This window comes from Phascolarctos cinereus, unplaced genomic scaffold, assembly GCF_003287225.1.
Source record: "Phascolarctos cinereus isolate Bilbo 61053 unplaced genomic scaffold, phaCin_HiC Scaffold_2;HRSCAF=192, whole genome shotgun sequence".
NCBI classification, from domain to species: Eukaryota; Metazoa; Chordata; class Mammalia; order Diprotodontia; family Phascolarctidae; genus Phascolarctos; species Phascolarctos cinereus.
In genome coordinates this window covers 282,724,453-282,747,088 of record NW_027555625.1, presented here as the reverse complement: position 1 = coordinate 282,747,088, position 22,636 = coordinate 282,724,453, and the positions used below count along the sequence as shown (strand labels likewise).

General features: G+C 41.4%; 1 protein-coding gene and 1 long non-coding RNA gene across 2 annotated transcripts in view; one reads left to right on the top strand and one right to left on the bottom strand.

Moving 5' to 3' along the window:
• Nucleotides 1-1,350: 1,350 nt before the first annotated feature.
• CBLN1 (cerebellin 1 precursor) lies at nt 1,351-5,559 on the bottom strand. Its single transcript, XM_020985126.2, has 3 exons — nt 5,289-5,559; nt 5,031-5,150; nt 1,351-3,731 (listed from the first exon to the last, which is right to left on the bottom strand). The coding sequence occupies exons 1-3, from the start codon at nt 5,550-5,552 to the stop codon at nt 3,534-3,536; spliced, it is 582 nt and encodes a 193-aa protein (XP_020840785.1). The 5' UTR covers nt 5,553-5,559; the 3' UTR covers nt 1,351-3,533.
• A 642-nt stretch (nt 5,560-6,201) lies between these two features.
• The window catches only part of LOC144455907 (uncharacterized), a 50,015-nt gene continuing 33,580 nt past the window's right edge, over nt 6,202-22,636 (top strand). The window contains exon 1 of the long non-coding RNA XR_013484754.1: nt 6,202-6,449. This is a non-coding gene — a long non-coding RNA (uncharacterized LOC144455907). The remainder of the gene's footprint in view (nt 6,450-22,636) is intronic.

The window sequence follows — 22,636 nt, the reverse complement described above, 5'->3', positions numbered from 1 at the left end:
CAGATCAGCAGGTGATTTTAAACAACCCTTCTCTCTGGGCTAAATGAGATAATATTTGTAAAGTGTTTAGCACCCTATCTGGCAATAGCGGGTGTTTAATAAATATTTATTTCTTTCCTTCCTTCCTTCCCGGGCATCCAAACCTCTTGGGACAGTCCTCCCCTTTCCACCAAAGCTGCAGGGGCTGAAACCTGATCAAGTAGATGGGACTTTGAGCAGAAGAAATCTATGCTGTTCCCCTCCACACCTGTCTTACCCCACAATCCCGGTCTCACCTCTTGTCTTTTCTAGTACGTCAGGTAGAGGAACGGAGCCAAGTAGCAGGGGATGAGCAGCACGGAAGGTGGACAGTTCACACATGTTCCAAGGCCTTTAGGCTTGCCAGGAAAAGCAGAGAAAGAGGGTAGAAGTGATCTCGTGCCTGCACTGCCCAGTCAGAACCGGGAAGTGTACCTGTGGGGAACCGCTGAGGGAGAAGTGTGCAGTGATCGCAATGCCGGTCCTAGCCAGATGCTAGGACACAAGTCCGAAGCCTGCGAATTGAGAAAAAGCTACTAGTGCTGAGCCGAAGCCATATCCAGCCTCAGCGCCGAAACTCCTGGACTCACAGCGAAGGTCCCAGCATCCCAAACACAGAGCCTTCAGCCCTCTGCTGTTTGAGCAGGAGCGGCGCTCGCATTTGTCCGCCCTCTTGCAGGCCCCAAGACTCGCGGCCACCCAGGCAAGGCAGAGCCCTCAGCGAGGCCAAGGATTGAGAGGGGCAGGGAATCTAGGCCGCCCGCGGGAATAGGATCATTAAAGGAATCAGGGTAGACAGGCCTTCTGGGATCCGAAACCCCAAGAAGCAGACGGTAAGGTTCATAGTTTTCTCCCAGGCAGTAGCCGAGAGACTGTAAATGCAGCGACATTAGGCAGAAAAAAACAAAAATAAAACAAAAAAGCCCGGCTCAATGGGCAAAGTACCCTCAGACTTCTGAAAGGCCAAAAAGAACTGTGAACCCAAAAGGTCCCATGGCTTTTGCCCCTGGGTCCAGACCCTCCAGTCCCCAGACTCCCCACCCATCAGACTCCAAAAAGAGGCCCTACACTCAGCCTGGGGTCGCTTCTGCAGAGGAACCTGCTACCTGAGTAAACCAGAGCCGTCAAATCGACCTCTACGACACCTAAATTTTCGGCCTCAGCCACCAGAAAGAAAAGCCTGGTGTGGAGACCAATGACGCTCAACCCACTGAGTGCCCTCCATAAGTCTGTGGTCACTTGATTTCTGACCCTGGTTCCCTCAACCAACCGATATGCAAGAATAAGTCCCGCAGACGAATGGGGAGGGAGAGAGAGGGGAGACGAAGGAAAGAGTTTTCTTTTTCTTTATTTTCCTCTTGGACTGCGCTGGCTGTGACCTCAGTCCACGGTAATCTCCAGTTGCAAGTGATGCTATTTATGAGCAAGAAGAAACTCGCAGGTCAAATATCCAAGCCCTAGGAGGTGGTCACTAACCCAGTCACTGTAAAAACAGTTTGGGGCTAGATAAGGATAGTAGGGAGAAGGCTGCCTGTCTGAGGAACATGAGGCTTTTCAGAAGGCAAGCAGCAGAGAAAAGAAAGAGGTTAGGTGAGGGGGTATTCGGGACAGGGTTTGGGCTTCAGCCTAGTCCCCACTTGCCTTGTGAAACTATTATCTAGACAAGCTCCGTGAATAAATAAGGAAGGGTTGCTTATTATGCTACTATTAATTTTCCCCCTAGGAGCTAATTAAATTGCTTCCTGAAACCGGAATCTGAAGATAACCAGAAGACGCTTAACCCTGGAGGGGTTGGAAATCAGGCGTGAACAGTTTTACAATACATCTCCGAAATTTCTGGGGTTTGTGTGGGGCCCGGTACCCTCTCCCCAGTCCCGCCCAGAGCCTGGGCCCAAAGCCTCCCGAGTCTCCCGCACACACAGGCCTCCGACTGGGCCAGCCTTCCATTTAGTCTTCAAATGAAGTTGTTTATTAGACTTTTGCTTTGACATTATATTCAGATACAGTCAGAATCGCGGACGGGCCTTTTTAATAAAAGTAGTCATCTCTGAGTACTGCAAAATTAAAGCATTTTTACATCTCTTAAAGACCTGAAACCAAATCAGAACAGCAGATTGAGAGAGGAGCGGACAGGTTGGTGATTCCAGAGAGGGTGCTATAAAATGTCACCGGATCCAGTCCCGAAAATCCAGAAGAAGGTGGGCAGCAACAGCATAGGCCCCGGGGTGGTTTCGTATTTAAACTAATCTTCCCTTTTTGATGCTGCGCCTCCCTTCTCAAACTGCACTTCAGCCACTGGTCTGGGCGTTAGCTGTCACCAGATGGGTCGGCCAATTTTTAAGTCTTGAGTAAAAGCAGCGAGGAAGCAGAAAGCGAGGCAGGCACAGAGACGCAGGGCATCTTAAATTTTAAGCGTGTTGAACAGGCCCGTTTGGTCGGGCTAGTACTTTCTGGCCCAGTCTTCAGTTAAGTGCGCTAAAAATAGCTAAGCGTCTGAACCGCTTTCTCCTCCTGACCCCGCCTCCAGCCTAGGAGGGATCGAGGATTGCACTGAAAAACCCTGTTTCTTTCTGTTTCAGAAAAATAAAAGTCCCACTTAAACTTTATTGTATTAGAGCCAAATTAAATTCTCGATATTCACACATATATTACAGAATAAGAGAGTAAAAGGTCAATAGTACTTCCTGGCATTTAGTTGGGACACATTCGACAAGAGCAAACCAAGGACCAAAACATTGAGCAGCCTTAATAGTTCACAATCACTTAGAATATTACATAGAAATACAAAGATGCTCTATTCTGCCAGTTTTCACTGGGAATAGTTCTTCACGAAGAAATTATTCTCCCCCCCTCCCCCTTTGTTTTTTTTTAACTGTCAGTCATTCAACAACAGGAAGGCAGTCTTTTCTCCTTCACCTGGCATCTGTGTATTTAAAAAACAAACAAAACAAAAACCTTCCAGCAGTTAATTCTTCGGTGGAGTTTAAGATGAGCAGTGCTTCTCAAAACGAAAACTCCGTCACCAACAACAACCAAAAAGAAAAAGAAAAAAGTTGCCAAGAACGTTAGAGGGACACTGAGTGGGTGAGGGAAGTGGAAAAGGATATTGTAACTTACACTGTTGAAACACAACCTTTCTTTCAGCTAAATCTGGGGTCGGGATAATGGAATAGGGAACAGTATGTTGCAATTGGAGATTTTTAAAAAAAAAATCAATTACAAGGCAGCTTCTTTCTTGACTACAGACTACCAAAATGGGGAGAGGAACGGTATTCTTCAAAACAGATGCACACAGATCTAAGTGGGGCTTAGTTTCTCTTCTATAAGTGAACTTTAAAAGTTTGCTGTCCAGAGCTCTTTATACCTGGCTACAACTTGGGACTTCGCAGGAAATTCTCCAAACTTGTCGATTTCTTTTTCTCTACATCTCCTTCTCCCTCTTTTTTCTCCCTCCCCCTTCTCTCTGTTCTCCCTCTCCCACTCCCTCCGCTTAGCTCCAGCGATGAGTTAGTTCCTTAGAGAGGGAATACGAGAAATCCAGAGAATGTCGAGTATTTCCAGCCCCCCATCAAGTTCCCTCGCTCCAATTTCAGGTACGCTCGGTCCCCCTTCTCCATTTGTATTAGGACACCGTTGCTGGCTGCCTCTCGGGTCACATCCTGGTCGCCCGCGAAAGCCGAGATTACAGGCCACCCGTTTAACATCAGGCTCACCTGGAGACAAGAAAAAAGGAGAAGCTCGAGTCAGCTGCGCAGACAGAGCGTGTAGCCCAAGCAACCAGCTGGGACAAGGAGATATATTCACAAAGGCTAGGAGAGGAAGAGAGGGGTGATCGCACTTCGTTTTAACACGGTTCTTAGCAGAGGAGGAAGAAGAGGCAAGGGGAGGGGGCGCAGAGGTGGGAGGACGTCCAGACAATGTGATTGCTACTAGAAACTCGGGATGATGAGCCTTTACTGGGTGTGTGAGGCTGTATGCTAAAGGAGATAGTAAATTTGAACGTTTGCCGAAGCTTTTTAATAAGTAGTACTTAGCACGGAGAAGATTCTATTAGCCACCAAATAGATCTGAAAGGGCAGTCACTGAGCCTGGCCCAGGAATCCCAGAGTAAGAGGCCCGGGGATAAAGCAGTTCAGACTTAGTGTCCCTAATATCAACATCACTGAAAACGCTCTGTTCAGCAGTCTCTACAGCTGGCTGCTTCTTCCTAGAGGACGGGTCATATTGTAGCTTCCTAACTCTACAATCTCCGATATAGCAAACCCGTGCCCCTAGAACCCTTGGACTCCCGGTATCCTTGAGCCAGACAGCAGCTCCCGGCTGCTTAAAAATATTTCTTTTGGACTATGCTCCTCCCCTTATCTCCAAACCCAAGAAATCAGTCCTCGCATTAGGCACACAGGTGCTAGACATATACTGGGTTCTTGTCTTTCATGGGCAGGTAGATATCTCCCTTTGCCCAGTACTGGCGTTTCCACCTCCTGAGTTTTCCCCGTGAAGATCAAAGATCCTCATTAGCTTGGGAGAACTAGAGAGAGTCAGGAAGGCTACAACGGAAGCCACCCAGCCCCGCAGCACCCCTGTTTCAGATTCCTGACTCAAGCAGCTAGCTTAAAGGAACAAGGAAAATAAGTCTCAAGGCTGCTAGCCCGATTCTTGTCCGTGGTGCTGAACTCGAGTTCAGCAATCAACCTCCACTCAGCCGTTGCAGTCAAAAAGCGTGGGGCAACTATCGAGATAACTGTTGAGCTTGAGGATGCAGGCTGGATGGGGAATCTGTCCCTGAAACGGGGCACAGGAGGCAGTAAGGGGCAGGGAAGCGGGAAGCTACCTTGAAGCTGAGAAGCCCCCAAGCCCTCTTGGTTCCTGCGCAACTATCCAAGAAGATGGAAAAGCTCCCAGCCCCTCCATCTAACCACTGCAGTCCCATCATATAGTCCTCCTCACTCCCACCCAGCTCTAGGGAGCCTATTCCCAAGGGTCGCCTAGGGTCAGGGGTACCCAGGGCTGACCTGGATGGTCTGTCTGTTGTAGACTTTCACCACGTGGAAATTAAAACTGTAAATCCCTTTCCGTGGGGAGATGAAAGTGCTTCGCTCCGGGTCGAAGTTATTCCCGATGTTCACTAGTACCTACAAAAGGACAGGGATAGGAGCGGGAAGAGAAAGACGTTAGGCAGGAAGCTGCAGGACAGGGACCTGACAGCAGGGCCCCCTCCTACCCGCGTTCCCTAGACCGGCTAGAGCTACTAGAGAGCAGGAGCCACTCACCTGGTCAAAGTAAATGATCATCGTACGGTTGCTCATTTCTGACGGCTCGTGATTAGTGCTCCGAATGGCGGAGAAAGCCACCTTGGCGCTGCCAGAGCGCACGGAAATTCCCAGCGCCGTGCCCGTGGGATCCGACGTGGGGTTGGAATCGCAAACCACCAGGCACTTGCCCTCCAGCACGATGGGCTCCGTCTCATTCTGCCCACGAGCCGGCCCAGCCAACCAAGCTGCACCGAGCAGCAGCAGCTCCAGAGCGCCCATCATCTCTCCGGAGCCCCTCCCCACCCCCCCACCCCGGGGCTGTCTGTCCGCGCCCCCCCGCCCCCCCTCCCGCGCTGGGGCTGCTTGTTCTCCTCCCCTTCACTCTGCTTCGCTTGTAGCTTTGCCTCCGCAGCTCTCCTCCCGGGGCTCTGCTTTGCGAACTGCCGCTCACTCCTTTTGCAACCTGCCCAAACTCGACCCCCGCCCGTGGGGGCCCTCAGGAGCGCCCTGCAAGCGGTCCGGGCTGCGCGGCAGTCCTTGGATGCATAGCCGTCGCCGCCGCCTGGGTAGCTCTCGCCCGGCTCCAGCTCCCGCTCGCGCCGCTGCCGCCGATCTGAATTATTGATGCAGCCGGCGCTGCAGCCGGAGCCCGGGCGGAGCTGAGCGCGCGCTGAGCACAAAGGCGCGGACCGCTGGTCTCAAGCCCCGCCCCTTTGGTCCCTCCTCTCTCTCTTCTCCTCCCCCCGGAACCCCAACCCCCTTCTTCTTGCTCCGCCCAGCCCCACACCGAGGCCCCTCCCCTCAGCCAATCTCGCAGCGCCTCGCTTCCGCTCCAACCAATGACTGAGCGGTCCGCTCACAGCCACCTGACCACGGGAGCTGTGGTTATTAGGGGCGCCGAGGCAGGTGGCGCGCGGCATCCTTGCTAGAGCTCGGGTCCCGGAACCGACCAAGGGAGTGAAGGAAAAGAGAAAGGGAGGGCTTGGGGGGAAGCCTGGATGAGGGAGCACGCGACTACCCGCCAGCCAGCCCTAACTATATCAACCATCGCCAATTGCCGGTCCTTTTCAGTTTGGGCCGTGGGCTGAGCGGATCACCACTGCTGCCCTCCTCCTCTGCCCCATCCCTCCCTTCCTCTCCCCACTCAGCCCCCGCCCACCGCTCTCGCCCGGCTTACAGGTAGGGGGGCGGCGCAGGCTTCACTTTAGCTGGGAGGTGGGAGAGGGACGGGCTTCTGTGAGATTGGCTTAGCAAAATAAGCCTCTGGGAGAACGCCAAGGCGTACAGGGGACTTGGTAGGGAGGTGCTAGGTTGGTGTTGATTACAAGTGGGAGGGATAGTGGCGGGAGTGTACGCCAAGGCGTAGGGGGACGGGGTGTGCCGGCGCCTGCGCAGAAGGCTTCAAGGGGGCGGAGCCCTCCTCTTGGCCTTCCCCTAAGGGAGGGCACGTGCTCCCGGGGCTGAGGGGTGGAGGGTGGAGTCTGGATGGAAGCTCCTCCTAGTCTGGGCGACCTGCGGTGCTGGGCTTCAGAAGAGAAGTTGCCCAGCTTTCCCCATAAAGGACAGTCAAGGTTATTGAGCTCCGCCAGCGTGTTAGTTCCTTTACTGTAGATTTTGAGATAAAAGAGTCACAACCTCTTCTTAGACTCCTTTCTGCATTGTCAGCGCTATTTAGCACCCAAAACTATACTGTAGACCCAGCCAACGCCAAAGTCCGTTTGAAGACAGCACCCTCCCCGCACCCCACCCCCGGCACCCCGGACTTGGAGCAACTCAGGATCTCTTTGCTGTGCCGTCCCCCAACACACACCCCTTCTTGTATGTCCCAGGCATGGCAATTCTGTCGCCAGCCAAAAAACCCTTCTTAGCCCAGTGTGTTGCTGAAAAACATTTAGAGAAAAGGACGGAGCTAAATATGAACTCAGTCGTCAGCACGTCATGTAGTGCCAGCCTCCTGTGGAAAGCCTGTTATATTACAGTTCTTGTGAATCTCAGGACCTCTATTAGTGTAAGTGATTGAGGGGAAAGGATTCAGTTTCTGAAATGATATTTTCAAGCAATGCAATGTCTACAATATCTTAGGGATATTTGGAATACCATAAGTTGTAGTTTATTAGTTCATGGGATGTGAGGGACCTTAATTCCCCAGTCCCCAATCCATGCTTGATGTTTGAATGCTATCACCTGGAAGACTCACTAGCTTTAATGGAATTCGTTTCTATAGCACCCTGAGCAGTATTGCTCTTTCTTTTTCAGACCCTTATCCTTTGTTCTCCTGGAAGTTGGGCACAAAGGATTTTTTTTGTCCCTGTATCTTCCTTCCCAATTCCAACCTAGCATGGTGATAAACATATAATTAATTAGGAAAAGGAAATTAGATGTTCATCATGAGTGCGTGGAAAATGCATATATTGTTAAACATATATATGCCTGTTAGAAACCAAAATTTCTTAAAGCTGGTCACAGAATATTTTTACCAGCTATTACATATCTTTATTTAATCCTATAGCACACAGGTTTGGGAAGCCTGAACTTTCAAGTATATTCAGAGTAATATGGTTTTTGCAACACTGAAAATTGGAGATATATTGGTAAACTGTGGGCCAGTAGAGTAGATTGGGCCATCATATTCTCTATGTTTCCTACCATTGTGCAAAAAATTGCCTTGAACTGTTGTTAAGGCAAGATGGCAAGGATGTTTAAGCAAATTTCTTCCTAAATTCTTAGCAGAGGATGTGCCCTTTCCATCTCTTTTCCCCTCTCTTACACACACATACACACACAATCTCACACGCACTCAAGCATGCACACACATTTATATGTGATTATGAATACAGAAAAAAATAATTTCTCTAAACCTGACCCTTTATAAAGTCCTATACCTATTCCTGTGCTTCATCCTATAATGGAAGTGAGCATAGGTTCCCAAAGACTCTATCATCATGGTGTAAGCTCTGACAGGTTTCTGTGAAATAGCTTTGAATGTAAGTCCAGTTAAGGATGTTATATGTATCCTAAAACCAGAACACTAAGTTCACAGAGGCATATCAGAAAAGGATGGCTAAAGATGGAATTTTTTTTTGTTATGGCAGTGATTCACCACAGTGAATGTTAGAAATTATTTTAACAACTATTTTGATATAGATATGAAGATGACTGATTAAAATGCTTTTCATTTCATATTACTTTCACAATATGACAGTACTGCTACTGAAATTCAACTGCTTTAGGGAGTTAGAGAATTGAATCTGAAAGAAGGGATATTTTGATTTAGAATATGAAACAAACCTATCCTTTTATTAAACTTCAGTGGAATCTTTGAGGCTCCCAGTGCACCAAACAGGATTCCATTTCCTTTGCTATTGGTTCAGAAACCCTTATAAGTACAGTTTCCTAGTATCTGTTCATTTTCTTCCAGAAAATTGAAAGGAGACAATTCTATCCTATAATAATAAATTTAGGATTTCAGGGGTCCAAGTTCATTGAAAACATAATGTTAGGCTCATTCTATGAATAAGAGTCATGGGAGAGAAGCCACACAAAAGATGGGATGAGATTATAATTTCTATTTGGAGGGCACCTTTGTCCCCAGTACTGGTTTTTTAGTAGCCATTGTTCATTTGTGTTAAAGGCAGTGTGATGTAGAGCCAAATTAAGTTCTGGATTTATAATCAGAAGACCTGATCCTGGCTTAGTCACTTACTAGGTATGTGGCTTAGCAAGTCACTTAACTTCCCTGGTTTTCTGCTTCTTTAAAAAGCAGGGCTAACAGTATGCTACTTTGTAAATATTAAAATTCTATACAAATGTAGATTCTTATACTTTAAATTTTACCTTTATGCTGTTTGTTGTAGGTAAAAATTGCCATTGTAAAATGATCTTGTAAAACAAAAAGAACAATTTTTAAAACTCAGTCTCTTTTAAAATAGACTGCATTCATGGCAAATTCTGTTTCCCTATTAAAGAAAATGTTTAAAAGCTCATGGTAATCAATTCTTCCCTTAAAATAAACTTCTATTGCTATATTTTTATATCAACTAAATTTTCCATTGACTCTTCCCCTGAACCCTTCTGGAAAGCATTTTTATAACAAAGAATACAGGGGAAGAGGAATACAAGTCATCAAAACTTACCAACCTATCAGAAAGTCGGACATTATATAGTGTTCCATGCCTATGGTTCCCTCTTTCTATAACCAAACTTTTTAATGATGCTAAAATTGAATCCTATCATTTTTGTTAAATAAAAAATGCCTGTTTTTTAAAAGTTATTATTCATTCAGACATTTTTTTCTTAGCTGTGTTCAGAAAAGAATATAGATCTTCCAAATTAAAAGACTGGTACTATTTTGATTGTGTTGTCTTGAATCTCCTTAAGGGGACTTTCATCTGAAGCCGTTACTCAAGTAGAAGACATTCAAGTAAAAGACAATATCTCGTTGATGGTTTGCTCTACATGCAGAATTTTTTTATTATCAAAAGTTTAAAGAAAAGGTTCCCTTTCTCTCCTGTGTAGTTTAGGTTGGTTTATTAATTATTAAAAATGGGACTGCAGGTCCCTTTGCTGTTTAGCGTATCTTTCATTAGCCTTTTATTTGAGTATTCCAACTAACATTTTTTTTTTTTTAATAGAGAAGAAAAGCTATTTGTGTTAGGTGTGCAGCCTAAAAGGTTGAGCTCACAAGTAGACTTGGCACTTCCCAAACAAATGGTGACAGTGGTTATGATCTGTGGGGAGACTGACATTTGGGGAAAAAGGTATCCCAAGAAACATTGTTTTTCTCATTATGAATAAATTGAGTGGTTTTTTTTAATGGTTACGCTTTGTTTCCAAATTAGTGTGGTGGTTAACAGGAAATTCTATGAACGCAACAAAATTATTAGTGAAGAGCTGAGTCCTCATAAATCAAAATTAACTGTAACATATGAACAGTTTAATAAGTGGGGAGAAAAAATATCATAGCTTTTAATAAATTCTGTCAAGTGTCATTGTCCCTTATTTACATCAGCATGTAATATTAGAGAATTTGGAAGCTACTTTTAAGTAATTATACTTACTAAACCTTTGTCTTGCATATAATAATAGGGAGGAAAGCCTAGTGGAAGTTAAATTTTAACCTGTAATCCTGCTTGTCCAAGGATATGTTAGTATTTTGAGAAAATGACTGGTAATTGTACTAATTCAGAATACTAAAGTAAGTTCAAGCAGTGAAAACATTACTAACATTCATCCTAAAGAAATGAGATAGAAAGCGAGAAGAAATCCTCATCCTCAAAACCAGCAGACTCCGATTGCCAACCAAAAGCCACTATTGGGCAGGTAGGCCCAGGAGCCCAAGACCACCAGCCCTAATTCCAGCCTAGTTACTATATCATCCAGGGGAGCAAGCCCTTTGCAAAGGGGTCTTACCATTCCCACAATCACCCCGACCACCTGCTAACTAACCGACACTGACAGGGACAGGCAAGTCAACCTAGCTGAATCAGCAAGAAGTCCTAAGGGAAGGACAGGGGGGTGGAACATGCCACACTAGTCAAACCACCACTTCGACTATCATCTCCTCTCAGAGTCCAATGGAGACAGCACAGGATAGACAGTCTAAGAGCTATATAGGAATTGCAGTGTCCTCCAACACAACTGATCCTGCTTCTAGTGGAGCCCCCATAGCCATCAATGGAAATGTTCATCAAGAAGATGCATTATTCTGCTTTGCCATTGTACCCTGAGGACTATGGGGCCTTTCCATATGACTTGCATCTAAGACCCTGCCCCCCATAAGTGTTGTCTCTCTCTATCTAAGAATGTGAGCTCTTTCGGAACCGGTACTGTCTTTTCTCTGTGGGTCCCCAAAATAGTGCTTTGCGTATAGAAAGTGCTAAGTGCTTTTTTTCATTCATTCATTTTAGGGGTTAAACATAAGTGTGGGCCAAAGCCTCATTTCTGATAAGGGACCCCTTCCCAATGATGGGTTTGATGGAAATTAACCCCTTTAAATCCCAGATGGGACCCTTAGATTATCACCCTTGACACAATTAGGGGGTCCTCCAGTAAATGGTATCAGCTCTGAATGCAGACCAGGTTCAGGTTAGGCTGCTAGAGGATACTAACCTCATACTCTCACACTTTATGGGGTGACCACCAAGGGTAAAAATGCCCAACTCTCAAAATCACTATTCAGTGACCTGTGCTCAGGGTAAGAAAGTAGAAAAGGCAGTAAGGAACGTGAAACCCTATCTCAGGCTTACCTAGGCAAGCACATGGTGATCATCATTGCAGTGTTGTCACTTGGCTGCTGCAGGTGAAGAAGTAAAAGAAATACTTTCCTCCTCTATCCCTTGCTAGAAGTACACAGCTGACTTGGGTTAGTTCCAAATGAGTTCTGGCCCACCAATAGAGAAGGCAAACCTTTTCCACTATGCATGTCCTTTAGGAAGGTATCAGAATATGTTGCCCACCAGAAGAAGCCAGCAGGAGATGTGGTCAGGCTTATCACCCTTGTTAGACAATGATGTGCTCAAGAATAGTAGTGGAAAGATATCTTTAAGAACATGTATAATTAGAAAAGGAAGTGGGCAATTTATGTATCAAGAGAAAGTGATAAAATAGCTTGAGCTGGTACCCACTAAATATTAAAATTAACTAAAGGAAGGTTCCCATAAGTTGAATAGATCATTTTGGTACTGTTTAACAAGAATTACAAGGATGAGAAGGCATGGAAGGATTTTGATTTGTGGCAGTTGGGGCGACTTCTCACACTAAATTAAATCACACTCTAAGTCTCACAGAATTTAGTAACACCGGGTGTCCCAAAAGTCTTAGTGTTTAGGATCTCAAATAGGAATAGCTATAATAATGATAATGCTTGTTAATATTATTATTATTATCTAGCTAAATAATAGCTTTAAACTGTACTAAGACTTTGGAACACCCTGTATATACCCCACTGTTGTCAACCTAACTTTATTTTCAACAAAGCCAATTTTTGTTCTATTTGGCAATTTAAACACCTACTGTGTGCCAAGTGGTAGGAATACAAAGACAAAAAAAAAAACAGTCATTGATCTCCAGGGATTTAATGGGGGATGCTGTGTGTACACAGCTAAGTAAATGCAAGTAGTTTAAGGAAGGGGAGAGCACTAAAAACTGAAAGAATTAGGTGAGGCTTCCCAAAAGAGATAGCACTTATGTGGATCCATGAAGAAGGAATTCATTACAGTCATGAGCAATAATGCTGTTATTTGTACTTCCTCAAAGAGGACCATAACATCAGGAAGGTTATGCCATGACTTACAAGTGAATTGGATTTCAGTGAGGGTGCAATAAATAATTCTTCGAAGTGGGTGGTATAATGTCTACCTAATGGTAGTCCAGTTTGGTTTAAACATAGAATAGATGAAGAGGATTCATAAGAAATATGTCTGGAAAGGTAGTTTGGAGACATGTTAAAAAATCAGACCAAGGAATGTATATTTTGTCATAGAACAAGAAAGTCACCAAAGATTTTCAGTGAGGGGAGTAACATGGTTAGATTTGGGCAGCTTTGTGAAGGATGAGCAGGAAAGGACAAAGACTAAAAGAGACCAATAAAGTAGGAGGCTATTACTTAAGCCAGTAGAATGGTGAAGGGGGCCTGAAATAGAATACGGCCATCTGAGATGAAGAGACAAGAACAGATTCCAGAGATGTTATACAGCTATAAAAGACAACTGATTAGATTGAGGTAGGGACAAAACAGTGAGCCAGGGAAAGGGAAAAATTAAGGATGACTCCGAGGTTACAAACTTGGGTTACCAGTCTAGGAAGAGGACAAGGGATGTACTGGGACCTATTTACAAAACCACAATTACTGCTACACTAACCCCTCCCCCAATACACAAATATACCTCAATTTAATTTGTTAGGATTCCTAGTTATAACTCTGAGAGAAAGTACCAATTGATGGGCCCATATTCTCCTTGGTCCTGTGATAACAAGGCTACTCAATGGAGAGAGAAACAACAACATTTGAGGAAAAACTCAGAGGAGCTAGGGGTGGAGCTGCTGGGAGTTTTGAGTGTCTGAGTTAGAAAGTAAGTAAAGTCCCCCGAAGTCTGGAGACTGGTGGTTCTCAATAGTCTGAAGTGAAATCATGTACTCTGTCTGCTTGGGGATCTTCCTTCTCATGGACAGAAAGGGCAGAGCAGCTGTGGAGCCTCTGCAATGTCAGCTGTGCCCACGGAGTTAAATGGTGAAGGCCTCTGATCCCAGGTAGCACACAGTACTTTTTCTTTCCTCTAATGAAAGCAGCCTTAACCTTCATAGCAGTGTTGGAAAGGAAAGCAAGGTGACTTTCCTTCTTGGTCTTGGAGAAACAGAGGGAGAAGCAGTAGCAGCAGAACCTCTTCCTGATTTAGCTAAGCTTCAAATATTTATCTTCACATGCACTCAAAAATTATATGAATTTTATTATGATTGGCTAAAATAATGTCAAATTATGTACCACTATGTGCCCAATCCTGTGTTGAAAACAATAAAGGAAGAACGTGTGTGCCCAAGTTCATTCCTTCAAGGAGCTTTCATTATAGGTAGGAAGGCAATATTTGTATTCCTGAAGGAAAATAAAACCTGTGACCATTAAGCTATTAGTGGCCTCAGAATGAGTCATTTTACTCTGAATTCAGGTGGGGAAAAAATAGCATTTTTTGTCATACAGTTAAAACATCTGATTGGCTGACTTGCTTTTTTTTTCCTTTTTAACTGGTTGTAGAAAACTTGTAACAGAGCATAATAGTTTTGAGCAATTAATGGACAATCTGGGATTGAAGAATTTTTATCTCACAGATCACTTCTTCTGTCCTTTGTTGTTCATGGGATCTCATCTGAGCATTTAGGCGTTAATGACTTTAAGACCTTAATACTTTGTTGGAAGTAGTATGCTGATGCTAATATACATGTATTTGGTCTTCGAGAAATAGAATCATAGAGCCCATGAGATTTAGATCTAGAAGTAATCTTAGACAAGATCTAGTCCAAAACCCACAATTTATAGTGAGGAAAAGGGGAAGTGACTTCCATCTAGTTAGTGATGGAGCCAGAGCTAGAACAAGGTTTTCTGACTTGAAGTCAGTACAGTTACCTCTATAGCTGCCACCCCTTAATAGTTGGCAAAGATTAGAATTATTTACCAAGATTTTTAAAACTTAACTGCTTCTTTTTTTGTCACATATGAGTTCAGTTGAAATTGACTTTATTTGATTTAGAAGTTAAATAGAGCAAAGCTCAGATTTGCATTTTAACTATATCTCTAGTAAAAAGAATTAAACTTTCCAATTATGGAATTTTTCCATTAGCCTTAAGATTCTGAATATTTCTTATATTTAGATACATACATCCATGTAGGGATACTTCTAGTTTTCATATATAAATTCTAAAGACATAACTCAAACATGAAAATTTTGGTATAATTTCTCAAGCTTGTAATACATTGTTTCCTATAGTTATAGCTGTAGGAAATTAGGTTTATTATTATGGGCCTTTATTTTATTACTAAAAAGAAATATAAATAATTACATATCTATTGGCTAGAATGATTATTACTTGTTCACTACCTTATTTTGCAACCAGGATCACTAGTACTGATAGCTGTAGAGTTAACACAATTAAAAGAGTCAGTTTGTTTTCCACTGAGGAGCTAGAGTTAATGAAAGAACCCGTAACATATCATTCAACAAGTATTTAAATTCCTGCATCAGTCAATAAGTATTAAGTCTCTATTATGTGCCAGGCACTCTGTGAGACACTGGGAATATAAAGTCAAAAACAAAATAGCCACTTCCCTCAAGAAGCTTATATTTTACAAGGAAAGTTGTAAGGGACTTAGCCAGAGAAACAGCATGAGATATATATATATATATATATATATATATATATTTTGATCTATGATTTCATCCATGTAGGAAACCTTCAGTTTACAAACTCTTCCACCAGTGCAGATTAGTAGCTTATCTATAGTTTGTATTCATGGAGGTTTATCTGTGGCACCAAAAGATTAAGTGAGCTGCCCAGGGTCAAAGAGCTAGTGTGTGTGTGTGTTTGTGTGTGTGTGTGTGTGTGTGTGTGTGTGTGTATAAATATATATATGTATGCATATGTATGTATGTATGTATATATATATAAATGTGTGTGTGTGTGTGTGTGTGTGTGTGTGTATGTCAGGACAGAAATCTAGTCTTCCTGACCCCAAAGCTGGCCTGCTAGCCTGTGCCATGGTGTTTGTATACAACATGTATATAAATAAATAGAAGGTAATTTCAAAAGGAAGAGAGCACTAACAACTGGATAAGATTAGGTTAGGTGTCATACAAGAAGGGTCAGGTGAGCTGAGCATTGATGAAAGCTAAGGATGCTAAACAGAGGAGGTAAAGAGGGAGTGTATTCCAAGGCCTGGGGGATAACCTGTGTAAAGACACAGAGAGGAAGATGTAATGGCCTGGATTGAGAAGAGCAAGTTGGCCAGTATAGCTGAAATACAGACTGCATGAGGAATGATATAAAATGTCTAAAAAAGTAGGCTGGATCCAGATTGTATGGGGCTTCAATATTACCCTGTACTTAAGGTAATATGAAGCCACTGAAGATTTTTATGGAGAAGAAAGATATGGTCAGATCTGTGCAAGTTATTTTGACAGCTATGTAGAGGTTGGATTGGAGAGGGAAGCAATACTCCAGGAGAAGCCACTTAAGGGACAATTGCAACCATTCAGGTAAGAGGTAATCAGGGCCTGAACTAAGCTAAGGTTGGTGGTTGTGAGGGGAGAGAAAAGAGATAGATATGAGAGATGTCCTGGAGGCAGAATGAACAAGACTTAAAAACTGATGGCATGTCGGGGAGGGGACTGCTAGGTTGTGAACCTGGGTTACAGGAATTATTGGTTTTCTTAAGTTTGGCACTTGTAAGTTGTTACATACATAATTGGATATTTTGTATTCCCATTATGGGATTTAATCAAGCAGTTCATTATTTGTGTTTATTTGTTTGAGACTGACCCCCTATTTTATCCAGGCTGGAAGTGCATAGGCCACTCAAGGGCCCTGCCTCAGGACAGGAACTTTGACTTGCTCTGTTTCTGACCTGGACAGGCTCACCCCTCCTTAGACAGTCTGGTGCCCCACCAACACCACACCACCACCATACTGATGTGGGATTAAGTGTAGACACATGATTGGCTGTACTCACTGCAGCTCAGAACTCCAAGCTCTGTCATCACCAGCCTCGGCCTTTCCAGTAAAAGAGACTGTAGCTGTGTACCACCAAGTCAAGCTAATTATTTGTTATAAATTTAATGTGTGGTTTCGTCTTTGTATTTGACATGTATCTAAAAAGCTTAAGTCTGTGAACTTGAAATGAAAGATAAAGGCAATTAACACACTGAATCATCATGTCAGAACAGGGCATTTTTTAAAAATTGAGAACAATTTTTGTTGTATTTTTAAGTTCCCTTTGAGTCCTTTCTATTTCATTTTTAAACATGCTAATTGAGAGAAGGCTTGGATGAATAGAAATTAGAAATTCAGGAACTTACATTTTGCTTTAGTGTGTTTAGTTGTTCTCTTGCCCCCACTGAAAAGTCCCAGGATGCTTTATGACCTTGTAGCAAAAAGCCTTGAGCAGTTTATTTGGATGTACATGTATACATTATATATATTACTCTTCGTGGAATCTCAAAATTCCCATTCTTATGAAGACATATACATACATACATACATACATACATACATACATACATACATACATACACAACTTTTCTTTTTCAAATAGTTATCCCTCCCAGGTCTATTTACATAAGCATAATTGAAAACATTCTGTCTCTTAATTCTTTATTCTAAATGTCCACATATAAATTTTCATCTTTTGGTTTTATTATGATGACGGTATTCATTTAAACTAGAAGTATCATACAATGCTGAGACTTCACTTTGTACAAGGTGACTTTTGCCTATTCAGTGCATTCACAGCATAGTGTTAAATCTTAAGGAGGGAGCACTTAGTGATCTCTTTAAGATTTAACTATTGCAGTTTTAAGAAATAGCCACAAAACCTCCCCTTTCTTCCTATTACCATATAGAAGAAACAGCAATGACAACATACATTCCAAGCCCAGTTATCAAGCACTGAAGAACTTTTTTACGAGGATTACTATCTATATTTTGAGTCCATTTTCTTTATAGTATACATTTCACACTGAAACCAAGAAGATATTTTGTATTCTTTGAAGTTGACAAGTTCAGCATTGCTACTAGGTAATTTAGGGAAGATACATTTTAATGCTTAAACGTGGTGAGTGCCAACATATTCCCCTGGAGATGGAAAATAGGTATGTTTTATTAGTCAAAAGCAATGACCTTATGGCAAACTAATAGAGTAGTTTCTTTTTATATAATGGAGTTTCTGGTTAGGACATGCTTCTTTAAAATAAAATAAATGTGGAGGTTTAAGTGTGTTATTCACATTTATATCCTAGATATAGAACTTGTTATATTAAATTTCCACCTTAGTTTCACATCAAGAAGATATGAAATATTCAAGGGCTCCTAATTTCCTTTTTATTATTGCCCACTGAAGTATACCTACTAAAATTTAATTTCTTGACCATTTTAGGCAATTACCAAGTAAATACCCTTTTAAAATGAATTTTATATACCCAGTTTACTTAGGTACCTTTAGAAGAGCAGGGCTTTCATAAAGTAATATAAAAACAGCAGTTAAGTATATTAAGATTTTTTCTTGTCTTCTAGAACTTGCAAGCTGTACAGAAAATCATAGAATTTAGAATCAGAAGATGACTTAGAGTTTATCTCATCCAGTTCCCTCATTTAAATTAACATGTAAGTAAATTGAACCCCAAGTTAAGTTGTCCAAGGTGAAAATGCATTTCAATTCAACTCAAACATTTTATTAAGCTTCTGTTTTTTATGTGGCACTCAGAGACTTCAGAGACAAAAACAAAACCAGTCTGTGGTTCAGGGAGCTCTATTCTATTCTGTGTATGTGTTTGTGTGTATTATCCACACATATAATACACAGACGTGCATATAAAGTATACATACCCATACATAGGGCAAAGGAAAGTCCATATAAAGTACTTAAGGAATTTTTAAGAAAGGACAGAGAGCACTTATATTTGGGGAAGTCAGAGAAAGTTTCACGAGAGACAAGTAGCATCTGAGCTAAACAGAATGTGAAAGGCCTAGATGAAGAAGCAGGGTGTTCCAGGTCCAGGGGACAGAAGATGTAGCAAATGCTTGGAAGCAGCATTTCTGGGCAAGTATACAACTAGCAGTTCAGTTCGGCTACCAGGTAAAAAGCAAGTAAGGGCAGGGTTTGTTTGGTTTGGTTTGGTTTTGAATAAGACTGAAAAGATAGATTGTAACCACATTCTTGAAGGCCTTAAATCAGATGAAACATTGTCATGTCTTAGAGGCTACAGGGAGCCACAGAAGATTTCTGTTAGCCACTGGAAGGCTTAGGACGATTATTTTGGCAGCTTTGTGGAAAGAAATTAGGAAGCTATTATAGTACTAGCTGAATGCCGATAAACACCTAAATGAGGATGATGGCTGTCTTGCTTCACTGTTGCCTCTGGATGATGGTGGCTCCTTATTTGCCCCTCAAATAAAATACAAACTATTCTGCTTGTCTTATAAACTCTTTCCAATATGGCACTAACCTGTCTTTTAGGCTCACTATGTATTGTTTCCCTTCATGTACTCTGTTGTCTAGCCATATTGGCCTACCTGCTCTTCTTTAATTCTGTATTCTATCTCCCACTACTGTCCTTGCACAGGCTGTCCCTTTCTTACCTAGAATGTACTGCTTCCTCACTAGGTTTCTTTCCAGTTCAGTGTGCCACCTTTTATGGCTGTGGTTCTTAATCTCAGGTTCATTAGCTTAAAAAAAATTTTTTTCATCATATTTGAATTTATTTTAAACTTAAATACAAAATAAAAGAAAAAAATTGCCATGAAATACGTTTCCATTTCAAAAAACCTACATAATAAATACTACACATTATTTTCAAAGCTGTTCTCCTTTGCTTCCTTGGAAGTTTACTTTTGTCCTCTGCTGTGCACTTTTTACTTTTTTTTCTCTCCTTCCTCCTCCCTTCTCCAAAAAGGCTGCAATTACGCACAGATACACACATATACATATATACAGATACACATATATACATATACATAGATATCCATAAACATACACATATATACTCAAATGTATATAAGTAAGAGCACATTTATGCTTATATCCACTTATCTGTTTTTCTGTAGGTGGATAGCATCTTCCTTTATAAGTCCAAGTCTTTCCATATTTTTCTAAATCCACCAGCTCATCATTTCCTACACCACAATATTCTAACCCAATCATATTCTATCTGGGCAGTTGTCTATGAGAGTTTTTTTCCCCAATTTTTCTGCATTCCCTCTATTCTTGGCTACATAGGTTTTATTTATATAGGAAAATTTTAATTTAAAACAATCAGAATTATCCATTTTGTACTTCAACACTGCTCTCACCTTATAATATGATTTAGGATCTAATACTGTGGGATCTAGTTCCTTCACATCTTTTCCCCCTGGTTTCCTTGAAATTCCTGATCCTCTGTTCTTCCAAATGAACTCTGTTATTATTTTTTCTGACTCAGATAATTTTTAGCAATTTGATTGGGATGGTATTACATAAATAGCTTGGTTAGGTAAAACTGTAATTTTTTATTGTATTGGCTTTATCTACCCATGCTCAATAAATATTGCTTCAGTTATTTAGATCTAACTTTGTTTGTATAAAAGGTGTTTTGTATTTATATTCTCTTAGTTCCTCTGTCAGTTTTGGCAGGTATATTCTCATGTTTTCTTATGCTGTCTAGTTATTTTATATGGTCTAAAACTATTGATTAATATGGTTGACATATAGTGTAGTTTCCCTGTTTTTCTCTTTTGATTAAATTTAACTTTATCTGAAGTCACAATTACTATCCCCTTTTTACATAATAAATTATATTCCTGACTTTGATTTTGTTTATGTATATCTCTCATTTTTCTAGCATTTCCTAAAAGCAACATATTGTTGAATTCAAATGTTTAATCTGCTGTCAATTTCTATTTTATGAGTAAATTCATCCCATTCATACTCCAGACTATAATTACTTGTTGTATATTTTCCTCACTATCTTTTTCACCCTATTCCTATCCTTCCTCACTCCTCTACTTCTTTCTGTCCGTTACCATGTCCTCCTATTCCTTAATCTACCTCCCCCTCCAAAATCCCTCCATCATCCTCTCCCTTCACCTTATCCTCTTACCCTCTTACTTCTTTCTGAATTTGGAAGATTTTATACCCATACCCATTTTATACCCAACATAAATATGTATGTTGTTCCCTCGTTATCTCATTTCCATTAATCTACACATTCTACTACCCTCTTATCCCTCCCTTATACTCTCCCCCCATCCCCTTTCCCTCATTTCTTTCTGAATTTAGAAGACTTTAATATAATACCCTTCTAAAAATACTGTGTTGTTCCCTCTTTAACCTATTCTCCATGAGAGTAGGGTTCCAGAACTACCCACTCTCTTCTGTCTAGTTCTTCTCTATCAGTTCTTCCTCTCACACCTCATTTGTATGAAATAATTACTTTTGCCTTTTCCTAGATCTTTTTGCTTTTTAGAATCACATCATACTCAGCTCTACCCCACTCTTTCTTTCCAACTACCCAATTACTAATGACAATCTTAGACATGCAGTTTACATTTCCATATATGAAAAGTAAACAATTTGTCCTTATTGAGTCCCGTGTATCTTATATTTCTCTTGAATCTTGCATGTCAAATTTTCTATTTAGTTCTGGTCTTTTTCAATAAAATCCTGAAAGTCCGTCAATTCATTGTATGTCCGTATTTATCATGAAGGATTATGCTTAACTTTGCTGAGTATGATATTTTCAGCTGTAACCCCAGTTCTTTTCCTCTTTGATATATAGTGTTCCAAGACTTGAGGTCTTTTAATATAGCTGCTTCTAGGTCTTGTATAATTCTAATTGTGGCTTCACCATATTTGAATTGTTTTTTTTTTCTTGTCACTCATAATATTTTATCCTTAACCTGGGAGTTTGGGAATTTAGCTATGATATTCTTGTAAGTTTTCCTCTGATGATCTCTTTCAGGTTTGATTAGTAAATTTTTTTCTACTTCTGCTTTCCCTTCTTGTTCTAACACTTCAGGACAATTTTCTTTAATTATTTCTTGTATTATTGTATCAAGATTCTTTTTTTTAATCATAGCTTTCAGGTAATCCAGTTATTCTTATGTTTTCTCTTCTTGATCTGTTCTCCAGATCAGTTGTTTTCTTATAAGATGTTTCACATTTTCTTCTATTTTTTCATTCTTTGTATTTTGTTTTTATTATTTTTTGATCGCTTATAACTTCACTGGCTTCCCTTGCCCAATTCTAATTTTCAAGGAGTCCTTTACTTCCTTAAGATTCTGTATCTCAGGGGCAGCTAGAGTACTGACCCTGGATTCAGGAGGACCTGAGTTCCAATCCAGCCTCAGATACATAACACTTACCAGCTGTGTGACCCTGGGCAAGTCACTTAACCCCATTGCCTAACCACCACACCCCCAAAAAAATCTCCTTTTCCAGTTGGTTGACTTTTTTTTCATAATATTCTTGTTTCTCTTGGGTTGTTCTTACTTTTAAAAAATTTCCTCAATCCCTCTTATTTGATTTTTGAAGGGTTGTTTTTTGGTTGTTTTTTTTTAGTTTTCCTAAGAATTCTTTTTAGGCAGGTGACCATTTGACATTACTCTTTGGAGTTAAAAAATACTTTAATGATTATTTCAATATAATTAATTCCTGTTGTTATCCTATGTATTTTATTTGATGCATTTAAAAACATTATTCTGAGGAATCTATAGGTTTTATCAGTCTGCCTAAGGGGACTAGGATGCAAAAAGAGGTTGAGAACTCTCTGGGAAGCCTTTCTTTTTTTTTTCTTTTTTTCTTTGCTTTTTAGGCAGTTGGGGTTAAGTGACTTGCCCAAGGTCACACAGCTAGTAAGTGCCAAGTGTTTGGTCTGAGGCCAGATTTGAACTCAGGTCCTCCTGACTTCAGGGCTAGTGCTCTATCTACTGCACCACCTAGCTACCCCCTCTGGCAAGCCTTTCTTAAACCCCTTGGTAGTTAATCTTCTCTCATTCCCTCTTCAAATTACCAAGGATATACCCATTTGGTTTTATGCTCTATTCCCCTAGAATGTAAGCTTGGGGGCAAGAGTTATTGAATGAATGAAGAAGCATTTATTAAGCTCTTTCCATGTGCTAAAGCACAGTTC

Bases quoted from the DNA above. Each gene is read 5' to 3' on its own strand.
- CBLN1 (XM_020985126.2), bottom strand. From the start codon at position 5,552: ATGATGGGCGCTCTGGAGCTGCTGCTGCTCGGTGCAGCTTGGTTGGCT. The intron at 5,151-5,288 runs GTGAGTGGCTCC...GTCCTTTTGTAG, and splicing joins TGATCATTTACTTTGACCAG to GTACTAGTGAACATCGGGAA. The intron at 3,732-5,030 runs GTCAGCCCTGGG...TCTTGTCTCCAG, and splicing joins ACAACAGACAGACCATCCAG to GTGAGCCTGATGTTAAACGG.